Below are 12,907 nucleotides of genomic sequence, written 5' to 3'. Positions count from 1 at the left end.
CCCTGCTCCCCAGAAATCTGGTCAGACCCCTGCCCCTGGGGGGGGGCCCTGCCCCTGCCCCCTTACAATCACAGAAGAGGAAGTCAGAGTTTGAAGCAAGAGGAGGATTTGAAGATTCTTACCACAGCCTCCAAATGAGAGCCTAGTCTGGATGAAAAACCTTGATTTTGACCCTAAACAGAGAACTCAGTCAAGCCCACTTGAACTTCTGACCGACAGCTATAAAGCAATCAACCAATGGGTATTATTTTAAGCCCCTAAACTTTTTTAAAGATGTCATTTTATTTATTTTTGGACAAAGGGAAAGGGAGGGAGAAAGAAAGGGAGAGAAACGTCAATGTGTGGTTGCCTCTCCTGCGCCACCAACTGGGGACCCGGACCACAACCCAGGCATGTGCCTAAATGGGAATCGAACCAGTGACCCTTTGGTTGGCAGGCTGGTACTCAAGCCACTGAGCCACACCAGCCAGGGCTAAGCTCCTAAATGTTTAATAATTTGTTAGACAGAATAGGAAACAGCCTTGATACCCCCTCTCTCTTTATCAGGCTGAAGGTCGTTCACTTGGGAGCTGGCTGAACGTACCAGGATTATGGAAATTCCTGGCTCCCACCGACCCCTGGGACTCGGTGTCCCCACCCACCTACAGGAGCCCCCAGTGTCAGGGAATCCAGGTCCCTTTGCCACTAACCAGTCCTGGGTATCCGCCCTCCGAGAGGGGCCCACGGTGGGAGCCACGGAGCTGGCTCGTGGTTGGGGAAAACAGCGGGCACAGAAAGGGGCCCTGAGACAGGTGGACATGCAGCGGCTCCCACAGCTCCTGGACTGGGGCGGGCGGGGAGGGACAGAAGGGCTTCTGTTCCCCCGGAGCCCCGCCCCCATCTGCCTGGGTCCCACGGTGACTTCTGGGGCCCCTAGATGGTGGCTTTTAGAGTGACTCTAAAAGACGGAAACAAGAGGATAAAAATGACACTAAAGGGTTATTTACTGCTGCCCGTGGCTCCTCACAGAAAATCCGCACACCATTCCGAGAAAGGGGGCGCTGCCTGTTTGATAGATGTTAAAAAAAACCTGTAAGAAGCAACCCTAAGCCCCCAACTCCCACCACCCCTGAAGATGGCCATTCTTCGGCAGGCGGGGAACGGTCCGCAACACGAGTTCTTCCCAGGTTTGGAGCCTTGAACTGGCCTGTACCTCCCGGCTCCCTCCCAGCTGCCTCCTGGAGCGACCACTCCCGTTCAGGGAGACAAGAGTATTTTCCTCGTGAATCAAACAGCGTCCAGCTTAGGACAACCAGGGTGTGGGGTGGGCGGAGTGGGTCATGGGGGTTGACCACCTGAGGGCCAGCCCCAGCCAGTGGGGTGCTCTCAGCACCTTGGGGAACAGGGGCCATGGCCACTGAGAAGGAACATTGTTCACACTGGAATTGTGCAGTCCTTTCCCTGACAAATTGCAAAGACTCAAGGACAGTTCTCTGGTGTGAGTGATTTACCCCATGGCCTTTGGCACGTGGCATTCGTCCAGAGTCGCCTGGCTTGGGGGCCAGACCCTAAGTTGGGCTGTGTTCTCTGCCGGGATTCCGACAGCCCTGGGGTCTGGGCCCGAGGCAGGCCGTCCCTGTCTGAGCCTCCTCCTGCCAGAAGGGGGAGGGCGAGGCCCGAACCGCCGATGTCAGGCACAATCGGATAGAGTGCTGTGGCGAGAGCGGTTCTGGGCTGTGCCCCCCAAAACAAGGACCTGAGTGCAGCAGTTTATTGGGAGGTGACTCCAGGGAGCACGAATGAGGGAATAGGGGATGAGACAGACAGACAGCCAGCCAGCCAAGAAAAAGCCCATAAATGAGTGAGTTTGCACTGTGGGCAACTGAGGCTCAACCCTCCTGACCTCTCGGAGACACTGTGGAACTGGCCTTGGAGCTGTGTCCCACCCAAGGATGGTTATCTCCTGCCTAAAACCCATCACTGGCTCAGGGCCACCCCGCAGGGACCAACACCGGACACTCCAGCCAGCCTTGTGGGCCTCGTAGGCTGAGCTCTGGGACAGAGTCACAGGTGGGGGCGGTGGGGGCAGCAGGCAGGAACTGGAAGTGTCAGGGGTACATGGGGGGAGAGCTCCACCAGTGTCTGCGGCACAAGGCAGGGACAGAGGAGAGCAGTATTTATGGCGGAAGTAGGCATGCCTTGCCCGCTGGCCCTGTGCGTGGCAGGCCCGGCCAGTCTCATCAGGGTCGATCGGGCTGGGTTTGGGTGTTGGTGTCGCTGTGGTCACTGCCCCCACACTGCCTGCTTCAGATCAGTGTGCCTCCTGCTTCCTGCTTCTTCTCCAGCCTGAGCTTTAGGCTTCCGTTTTCTGTGTGCATCTTGGACCGGGCCTCTCCGCACACGTGCAGGGCCCTGGGGTTCTCAGTGGGCCAGTCAGTCTGGGCAGGGGCAGTGGGCCTGGGCCGGGGTGGAGGGTACGGGGGCACTTTCTCCGTAGCCCTGCAGCTCTCTCGGTGGTGGGCGGGTTCTGTCTGGTCCAAGAAGGTTCTGCACCCCAACTTCAGGGGTGATTTTTTTCCTTGTTTTCTTTCCCATCTGCCATGATCTTCACCTGTGCTTTGTGGGGTGTGGGGTGGGTTTCAGGGTTTACTGCCCTTCCCTCAGCAGTGAAAGGCTTATTCCCTGGGAGAAGGAAAGTGGGGGCCTCAGGCCTTGCCTCAGTGTGGGAAGGTTTCCCTGGGTTTCTGCCTGCCCTTAATCCTTCTTGGGAGCACCCAGCAGGTCCTCCGAGAAGAACCTGAAGGTTGGTCTGTAGCTCCTGAGGGACGCATAGCCTCACACTAGCTCATACGTGGCCTTGAGCAGTCAGTTAAGACCGTCAGCTGAATCCTCACCTGCTTGCACTGGGGCGCCCCCTTTTTCCTGTGTTCGGCCCCAGGCGGCTCAGTGCTCTCCTGCAGGCACCTGACTTCCTGAGAGTTCAGGCCATTGGGGGCCCTGCCATGTCTGCTCTCTCAGGGGTTCGAGAACAGTTATGAGTGTGTTGTGGACTTTTCCTGTTGCAGCTTTCTACACTCTGGACAGTCCTGTTCTCCAAGAGGCCATGGAGCGGGCTACAAAATGCAGCGGGTGCACCGGAGCCTTCTCAAAACCATCTCCTGGGTGTAAGAAGTCTTGGAACTATTCTTATTTATTTTACATCTCATCCTTAAAAAAAAACCCACAACAGAATGACACCTCTCTAGCAGGAAAAAAGACCTCATCCTGGAGACGAATAGAGACTCAGAGCCACCCAAAGGCCCTTGTCGCCAGGGTAGGAGCTGGTGAGGGTCAGTTCCTGTTTGATTTCCCAGGCATGGTGTGATGGTGAGTGATTGGGTCCCCTCCCCGTGAAGTGCCGGAGCCCGTGCAGCATCTGGCGAACCGCACTGTCCTGGCGGTGTGCCCGCCAGCTCCCCCACAGGAGTTTTGAGGTCTCACAGGGGAGGCCAGTGTCTCTCATCTCTGGACGTCTAATGCCCATTCAGGAGGAAGGGCCAAGGGCTCCCAGGCCGGTGGCTCAGTGTGCATCCTGGCTACCCCTCAGCCCAGCTTCCCAACAGAAAGCTTATCAACCCCACCATTGAATGAAGGGTACACTGAGGCCCACAGAAGGGCTGTGAATGGCCCTGGCTATATAGCCCATCCCTTGTGAGACTAGGACCAGCCAAAGCCTCCTGCTGACCGATTCTGCGCCTGATCAGCCTGCCAACCCCGCAGCCCCTCTGCGACAAGGCAGGCTGGGAGGATGGGGAGAACCAGAGCCCTCTAACTCACAGTGTCCCAGCCAGGCTGCAAGGAGCGGAGACAGGGGGGCGTGTTTGCAGGTGCTCTTTATTTCTCATGGCTCTCTGACCTGAGTGAGGGTTTCAGAGGTTTGACTTGGGATGCATTTTCTCCAGGCCCATCCCCTTCTGCTCTGGGTGTAGCCGGAGAAGAAGGGGGTGACTTTTTTGAACCTCCCAGCAAGGCTCCAAAAACAGATCCAGTGGAGGCCAGGAGGATGTTGGATGCCGTGGACAGCCCAGCCGCCCCTGCAGGAGAGAGAGGGTGAGCACAGGGAACATGCAGTGGCCAGTGGGTTGGGGACCCTCAGGAGGTCTGAGGCTGGGAGATCCCAGCCGCATCCCTCCTCTAGGTCCTGAAACCTGCAGGGCTCTGCTGCTCTGGGGAGAGGAGGCTGAAGGTGGCAGAGAGAAGAGACAGAGCGAATTCATGCGAAGTGGGAGGCAGAGGAGAGTCGCCACAGGCTTTGAGATACAGGTCCCCTCACTTTACACTAGTGGTCACAGAGGCCTGAGAGCGAGGGGGCCCACTGAGGCTCCCCAGGTGTCAGATTTGGGTAGATCTGGACCCACAGCCTGGATATCACTCACCTGGGCTCCTGTCCTTCCCCTCCCTCCCAGAACCCCTTGCCCCTCCACGCCACCCCATACCTCACTTAGAAGGAGCCAGAAAGAGAGCTTGGGAAAGACGAAGGACCAGGGGCCCAGAGGACACAGAACTGCAGGGAGAGGGCAGACCCTCCCCTCAGGCTCAGTCTCTGGGCTGAATCCTGTCCTGGCCCCACCCTCCCCTCCTCCCCCTCCCGCTCAGGACACTTACCCACAGACTGCAGAGTGGCCACCAGGCTACCAGCGGCAACCCCTCCCCCGTTGGCAATGGCGGCCGCTGACATCATCTTGGCCGCTAGGGAGGAGGCTGCGATGCCTGCCCCGGTGAAACCCACGGCGCCCAGCACCACGGGCACCGCGCCCACGGCCACCACTGCGGGAGGAGGGGCTGAGTCGACATGTGCACTCAGGGGAGTGCACTCACTTAGGAATTTCTTGACAGTGTCTACTCTGAGCCCACCGGGGGCTGCAGCTTGGAGACGGGTACCAAGGTGAAGAAGGTGGGGGGTGGGGGGTGTGGGGTGGGAGGAGGAGGGGGATGGGCAGAGACATCAGAGGAGGCCCTGGCTGGATCTCTAACTTGCTGTGTGACTCTGGGGAAGTCACGACCTCTCCCTGGGCTCAAGTTTGTGTGTGTGTGTGTGTGTGTGTGTGTGTGTGTGTGTGTGTGTGTGTGTGGTGAATTAAACCACTGCAGCTTTAGCGGCCACCCCCCTTTCCGATGAAGTCTCGTCTGCATGCTCATTATCTGTAAGCACTAGAAGAGCAGCTGCGGCAGGGATCCGTGCGAGCACTGCTCTCTCCCCTACAACTCACGCAAGCAGCTCCGGGAGTGGAAGGAGTGCTTTGTGGCCCGCAGCGCCAGGCCTGCGAAGTCCCCCACCCACCCCAGGAGGAGGGCTCCAGGTAACTCACCTCCTCCAACTGCAGCAGCAGCTGCTCTCTCTAGGGAGACAAAGTGGGGTGGGAAATAGTGGGAGGACAACAGTTAGTTGTTTGAGGTGGTGAAGGAAGGTGGCCAGCCAGTCCTCTGGCCCTTCATGAGTTGGATTGGAGCCCGGAGGCCAGCCCCCTGCCCAGGCCACCACCCCTGGGGCAAAGTAAGACTCACTTATCATGGCGAGGCCTTCCTGGTCCAGCCTCCGCTCAGGAAACGACTCTGCTCCTTGGGATGTAACTTCCGGGGCAAACCAATGGGGACACCGCTCATCCCTCGCCGCTCCTCATCCCTGGCAAAGTGCAGGAATAAATGTGCCTTCTGTCAGCCTGCGGGTCCGACCCCTCTGGCAGGTCCACCCACTCCTGCCCGCCTGCCCCCTGGCGGTTTCCCTTGGGTGGCTTTCTTGCTTGATGGCTCTACTGAAGAGTTTAAAGTACCTGGAACTCAAAGCCAGTGGGCTGTGGTTCCAAATGGTAGTATCCACCGCCCCACCCAATCCCCATCCCCTTCGCCCCTATTAAAAAGAAGCAAAAAACGCCCCCAAAATCTAAAGAGAAAAACATTATTTGATTTCACTTGAGTTCATTCCCTTTCAGCCTGCTTCTCCAAAGCCACCCCATCCCTGTCAACGTCTGAATGTGTAACCCCACCACCACCAAATTCCAATCTCTCTGTTCACACTCCTTTGCAAAGCCCTGACTTTATTCCATTTATTCCTCAGGCTGTTTAATATTCTTCAACAGGATTTTTTTTTTAAGTTGCGTTTATTGAGGTATAATTCACACAAAGTAAAACTCCGCCTTTCAGTGCCCGCTTCTGTGAGTCTGGATGTACTTACAGTCCTGCACCGATCTGCTCCAACGGAGAGCATTTATTCAAATTCTCACCACCCATCCCTCAGCTCCCAGCTTTCTCCTGCTTCTTTGAGTCCGCACCTCACAGGGGCACCCCAGACCCCGGGACACCCCAGGTCCTGGGACCATTGATCTGGATCTGTTGTTTTCCTTCCCTCCCTGCACATTTGCCTGTTCCAGGATTTCAACACGATTGTCACTTATCAAACACTCCGTCCTGTGGATGCCCTATACTTCAGTGTACCGGTCCTCTTTTTGAATTTACATTCTTTCTAATATTTGCTTTTATGAGTTATCTTGGCATGAAGTGCTTCTGGCGTGGTGCACAGTGTTTTCTGATTGTATATTCCCAGAGGTGGAATTGCTGAGTCAGAAATTCTGCATTTCTTAGGGCAATTTTTACTTACTGTTAGGTTGCCCTCCAAAAATATTGTATCAGTTTGCATTCCCCCTAAAAGTATGTGAGAGAATCTATGTTTTGAGGTTTTTTTACTCCTAACTATGAGCTTTGTAAAAACAAAACAAATACAACCCCCCCCCCCCAGAAACGTCTGCTGCCCTGACCGATGTAGCTCAGTTGGTTGGGCTTTTTCCTGCAAAGCTAAGGGACATCCACTTGGTTCCTGGCCAGGGCACACACCTGCAGGGACACGCCTGGGTTCTGGGTTTGGTCCCTGGTCGGGCGCATATGAGAGGAAGCTGGGATAACGGATCAAGTGTTTCTTTGGTTCTCCTTCACCCTCCCTTCCTCTCTCTGTAAACATTCAGTCCTTATTTTATGAATTGTCTTTTTATGTTCTTGGACCTTTTTCCATTGAATTATTTCTTTCACTTATAGGTGTATCAAAACTTGTTGTATATTAACTATATTAATCCATTCTCTCAGATGTTGCAAAGTTCCCAGTTCATCACTGTCTTGTTTCTTTGGGGGGAAAGTTGTTTTCTTTAAAACACAGAAAAGTATTGCCATGTATGCAAATTTGCTGACATTTTAGCTTATTGTTTTTGTCCTTTTGTGTGTACAAAGGCTCTTGCTGCCGGTTGTGAGACTCGTCACCGCCTGTTTGTTCTTCAGGTTCTTCTGGGGCTTCACTTTTTAACATGAACTTTTAATCCACCTGGAATTTCATGTGGTACATACAGGACACTTGCCCTGTATGTCTTAGCAAGCTGTTCCAACACCACTTACTAAATTATTTTTCAATTCCTCTTTGCTTTGAGATTCCAACTTTATATTCAAAATGTGTATACTGGTACCAGTATACTTACTTTGAAAGTTTCTATTCTGTTCTAATGAGCTCTGTCTTCTTACAACAATAATTGACTGTTTTAATATTTATTAATTTAGTATTTGATTTATGATCTGACTGTGCCAATTTTGATTAAGGTTCAAAAAAATCCTGCTCTTCCTACCTAATAATGCCTAAGATAAACTTTAAAAATATTTTTTAAACTTCCCCCAAAATTCTTTGCTATTTTGATTGAAATTGAGCTAAATTTTGAAATTGAGTGAAATATTTAGGGAGCATTATCTTTACAAAGCCTATTCTTTACGTGGAGGAACATGATAACTTATTCAAATTTTCCTTTGTATCTCTTGGTCAAATTTTGTAGTTGTCTGCCTATAAGAACTACATATTTTTAAACAAACTTGATTATTTAAGCAAAATTTTAAAAAGATCTTTAAATTTTATTTTTAGAGCGAGGGGAAATCGGGGGAAAGAGAGGGAGAGAAACATCAATGTGTGGTTGCTTCTCATGTGCCCCCAACTGGCGACCTGGCCCACAACCCAGGCATGGGCCCTAGACTGGGAATCGAACCAGCAAACCTTTGGTTCACAGGCTGGTGCTCAATCCACTGAACCACAGCAGCTAGGGCTAAAAAAGTTTTATATTTACAGAAAAATGGCAAAGATAGTAGAGTTCAACTGTACCCCACACCCAGTTTCTTTTTGTTAACATCTTTTATGAGTACATATGTTTGTTACAATTAATGAACCACTATTGGTATGTCATTATTAAGTAAAGTCTATACTTTACGCAGATTTCCTCAGTTTTAACCTAATGTCCTTGTGTTCCAGGACCCCATCCAGGATGTCACATTACACTTGGCCATCTGGCTAGTTAGGCTTCTCAAGGCTGTGACAGTTTCTCAGACTTTCCTTGATTTTGATGACCTTGACGGTTTTGAGGATGACGGGTCAGGTGTTTTGGAGGATGTTTTTTCACTGGGATCTGTCTGAATTTCTCCTTATGATTAGATCCATGTTATGGGTTCTGGGGAGGAAGACCACAGAGGTAAAGTGCCATTCTTATCACATCATGTCCAAGTTGCCGACTGTCCGCATGACTTACTACTGCTGATGTTGAACTTGATCACCCACCTGAGGCCGCGTGTGTCCACTGTCAAGTGATTGCCCTGCATTTCTTTCCACACTGTCCTCTTGTTACAGGAAAATGAAGCAACCAGATACCGAGAGATTCTGGAGTACGAGGTTTATTAACATGCACGAGCCCAGAGAAGTCAGTCTCCAAATTCTGAGCCCCGAACAAAGGATTCTTGGGGGTTATATAGCCTACAGGCTCTTCCTGTCTACGTAGCAAAGTGGGATACAGAAGCGGAATGCGGTAATTAGTTCTGTCTACCGGGCAGAAGCAGAGTACAAAGGCTAAATGTGAAAATTAGTTCTATCAGCGGGGGTGCTAGCCCCAGTCCTTGTGACTATCCTGCTGTTTGCTTTTCCCAGACGGCCTTATCATTCTCCCAGGGCGCCCTGGGTCTGGGTGAACAAAGGTTTTCCAAAGCTTCCCACATCATTCTTTGGAAGGAGGCTACTGCGTACAGCCCACACGTGAGGAGTGGGCAGTTTATACTCTTTGAGGGTGGAGAACCGTCAAAATTATCTGGAATTCTTCTGCATGGGAGATTTCTCTCCTCTCATTTATTTAATCATTTGTTTAAATTAGTATGGACTCACTGATACTTATTTTGTACTTTGGTGTCTAATCTGATAGTACTTTAATTATTTCGTTGCTCGAGTCTTTTCGCCTTTGGCCATAGTGAATCTTTCCATTGGTTCCTGTGTCTCTCTGGGACACTCTCATCATGATGTGTGTGTGTGTGTGTCTGTCTGTCTGTCTAGGATTTCCCCACCTTCTTGCACTATATGATGCTGCAGGCTTACTTAGTTCTATGTCTTGTCCCCGTCCTGAAGCTGAGGGCCCGGTCCCTTTTATTAGAGCACAGTATTCGAGATCAACGTCTGTGTGCCAGGTGTGCTCACTATTAATGAGGTGTTGTTGCTTCTAGGCCCTTTCACCTGTATATGTACATGCACGCATTTCCTCTCACCAAGGAAACACGCGGATGTGTGCTCACCCGTGTACATACACAGATCTGTAAATATTTCTATTTGTAACCACTTGTATTGATGTTATGCTAAACATGAGTTCATGCTGATGTCTCTAACTCTAACTCATCACCACAGGTCATTCTAACTCTCTCCCCTTTCTTACCTGTTAATTTCCACTCAAGGAAACACATGCTCCCTTTACCTAAGGGAGCTTATTTGCTTAATTATTCAATACTGGTATACAGCACAGCAGTATCATAACTATTAACCCAGGGCTACGTATTTCTTAAGCTTTAAAAACTCTTTGTAATAATCTCTCCTATCCTGAAATAGAATTCATTGTAACATTATCCAGTTATACACAATATACCGCTCACACTATAGTGTAAAAGAGAAATAAAAGGAAGTTATAATAAAAGGAATGACTTTCAATACAGATATGCTCAAGTGTTCTTTTAGCAGAAGATATAACAAGTTGCCTATTAAGTTTAGATTTAAGATAATACAATATCCAGATGAAAATGGTGAGGTTATAAAATATTTGATCATTCAGAACAAGGGATTAAGAAATATATCTATATATCCCTATCCACAGATCCATATCTAATCACCACGAATGTGACCGCCGCACCAACAGGCCTGTTCAGACACTGAGACAGTGCTCCTCACAACACGATTTTCTGAAACCGTCAGTAACTTTCAGTGAAGTTCAGAACATGTCAAGGTACAGTGTCTACATGATTTGCAAGATAACTGCAGTTCTTGCAAAATTCAATCCATATCAAAACTGTGGAAAACATACATGTAAAACATGGTAAAATTCTAGGCTCAGGTAATTATGAATTCTTCACTTACATGAAGGGACATTGGAAATTTGTATGGAATAAATTTTAGTTGTGTGGAATTGTTCTGTGCATTTCAGGACGTCGGGGACCGTTGGCCCCTATGGGCTAAATACTAGAGCATCGCTCCCATCACTACTATAAAATGTACCATCTAATTTCAAAAATGTCCCCTAGGGGGCAGTACCATCCCTGTTAAAAACTACCATCTTAGAAGGTGACTTAAAAACCTAGGCATGTTTATAATTATTTGAAGAGAAAATATATAAAATAAATGGTGTTATTATTTTTGAATGCTTTAGAATAATTTGTGTATCCTGAATATTTTATTTGTGCATAAGAATTTGGTACATGTAACAGGTTATTCTAATTTTAATGGTGTGCTTCAGTAAAAGATTTAATCTTGTGATTATAAAGATGAAACATTCAAAATTATATAAGCTTATTGTTTTTTAGATTTATAAAACTCACCATTTCATGAGGTTGCTTCTCATGAAACATGCAGTTGTTAGAAACAACTGCAGGGTTTAAGAATAAAATTAACTGTAGATACAAAGTTATAAAGAAAATGGGCTATGTTAATATACATTCTGCCTATAATATTTAAAGGATTTGATTAACTAGGTTGTAAAGGCTCTTTCAGATTTATACATAGCATATTAAGGATTTAATTAAACTTAAAAACTTCAGAATATTAGCTTTTAATTTTGATTTCAATAAATTCAATGTTAACAACAAAAACCCAAGCCTCAAATAGACCTTGCTGTTTACAAAAGCTGCTTTTGGGATAACCTCAAAATCAATGCCCACCGCCCACCCTGCCGATTGGGTCGGTTCTGGTTTTCTGGAATTTGCAAATGAAGACCACAAGTTTAAACACTCAAGCATAAGAGAAAAGGATGTTAATTTGAATACATTAGAATTAAGAGGCTCTATTCAATGTGGTCACCATGAGAAGAATGAAAAGTCAAGTCACACCATGGGAGATAATATTTGTCCCAAACATAACTAACAAAGGACTGATATCCAAAATATATAAATCTCTTCTACAAATCAAAAAAGTCAAACTGTCTAGTAGGACAACATGCAAGAGACTTAAACAAATGAAACATGAAGCTATTCAGATAAGCAAATACATATATTAAAAGATGCACAGTCTCACTGAATCAGGAAATAGAAGTGAAAACCACAACATGAGTTTTGCTTCTGGCTAAGATGTGGAAGGATGTGAAAGACCTTTGTTACTTGCTGAAAAGAAGCAATCAATGGATAAACAAAGTATTTTTTCTTTAAATCCACTGTTGACAAATATTCTGTATGAATCAGAGTAAACACTTGAAATTTACACATGGTCTTTGTTGCTTCCTTTCTCCTCCTCCTCCTTCTTCCGGGTCCTTCAAAAATCTAAAAGTCATTCTTACTTCATGATCTATGCAAGGCAGGTTGTGAGCTGAATTTGAACTGTGGGCTGTCATTGGCCACCCCCTGTTTTAAAGTCAACAAAGAGCTACGAACAAAGAAATATAAAATAACTAAACTCCAGAGATAAAGCCTTCCCAGACACAATGTCAGGTATAAAAGAAAATGACAAGACACGCAGTGAAGCAGGAAAGTGTAACCAGTAGTCCAGAAATAAAAAATCAGCCCCGGCTGGTGTGGCTCGGTGGATTGAGTGCCGGCCTGCAAACTGAAAGGTTTCCAGTTCGTTCCTAGTCAGGGCACATGCCCGGGTTACAGGCCAGGTCTCTAGTTGGGGTGGGCAGGAGGCAACCACACACTTGATGTTCTTCTTCCTCTCTTTCTCCCTCCTTTCCCCTCTCTCTAACAAAGGACTGATATCCCCAATATATAAATCACTTCTACAAATCAAAAAAGTCAGACAGTCTAAAAATAAATAAAATATTTTTTTTAAAAAAGGAAAAAAAATTAGTTAATAGACACAGTTCCACAATGACCCCTATGCTGAAATTGTCAGAAATATACTTTAAAATTGTTTTGATAATATGTAAGAATCTAGAATATGTAAGAAATTAAAGAATTGGAAAGTCAGGGAGAATTGGGTGCTAAAAACTGAACTAAGTGGAAATCATAGAACTGAAAAATATAATATATAAAATTATAAATTTATGGAATGGGATTAACAGAATACTGGATACAACAAGAGAATTGAATTCTCCCTGGCTGGTATAGCTCAGTGGATTGAGCGCAGGCCTGTGAACCAGCGGGTCAATTCCCAGTCAGGGCACATGCCTGGGTTGCAGGCCAGGTCCCCAGTATGGGGTGTGCTAGAGGCAACCACACACTGATGTTTCACTCCCTCTCTTTCTCCCTCCCTTCCCTGTCTCTCTAAAATAAATAAATAAAATCTTTGAAAAAGAATAGTTAAAAAACCAGATATTAAAAAATAATAAAAATTTAAAAAAGGATTTTGAAGAAAGGTCAGTAAACATAATCCAGCTGAAGCAGAAGAAGTAAAAAATGTTTGACATTTCAGTAACCTGTGCGA

The 12,907-nt window shown here is 47.6% G+C and overlaps 1 protein-coding gene across 1 annotated transcript; it reads right to left on the bottom strand.

Moving 5' to 3' along the window:
* Nucleotides 1-3,833: 3,833 nt before the first annotated feature.
* Nucleotides 3,834-5,709, bottom strand: LOC119037975 (interferon alpha-inducible protein 27-like protein 2). The gene is made up of 4 exons (XM_037130383.2): nt 5,524-5,709; nt 5,328-5,357; nt 4,624-4,785; nt 3,834-4,052 (listed from the first exon to the last, which is right to left on the bottom strand). The coding sequence occupies exons 1-4, from the start codon at nt 5,528-5,530 to the stop codon at nt 3,853-3,855; spliced, it is 399 nt and encodes a 132-aa protein (XP_036986278.2). The 5' UTR covers nt 5,531-5,709; the 3' UTR covers nt 3,834-3,852.
* Nucleotides 5,710-12,907: the final 7,198 nt, after the last annotated feature.

Source organism: Artibeus jamaicensis, unplaced genomic scaffold (assembly GCF_021234435.1).
Source record: "Artibeus jamaicensis isolate MK-2021 breed Jamaican fruit bat unplaced genomic scaffold, CSHL_Jam_final contig_444, whole genome shotgun sequence".
Taxonomy (NCBI): domain Eukaryota; kingdom Metazoa; phylum Chordata; class Mammalia; order Chiroptera; family Phyllostomidae; genus Artibeus; species Artibeus jamaicensis.
This window is presented reverse-complemented; position numbering and strand designations above follow the sequence as displayed.

Bases quoted from the DNA above. Each gene is read 5' to 3' on its own strand.
- LOC119037975 (XM_037130383.2), bottom strand. The intron at 4,786-5,327 runs GTGAGTTACCTG...CTCCTCCCGCAG, and splicing joins TGCTGCTGCAGTTGGAGGAG to TGGTGGCCGTGGGCGCGGTG. The intron at 4,053-4,623 runs GTAAGTGTCCTG...TCTCTCCTGCAG, and splicing joins GGCCACTCTGCAGTCTGTGG to GGGCGGCTGGGCTGTCCACG.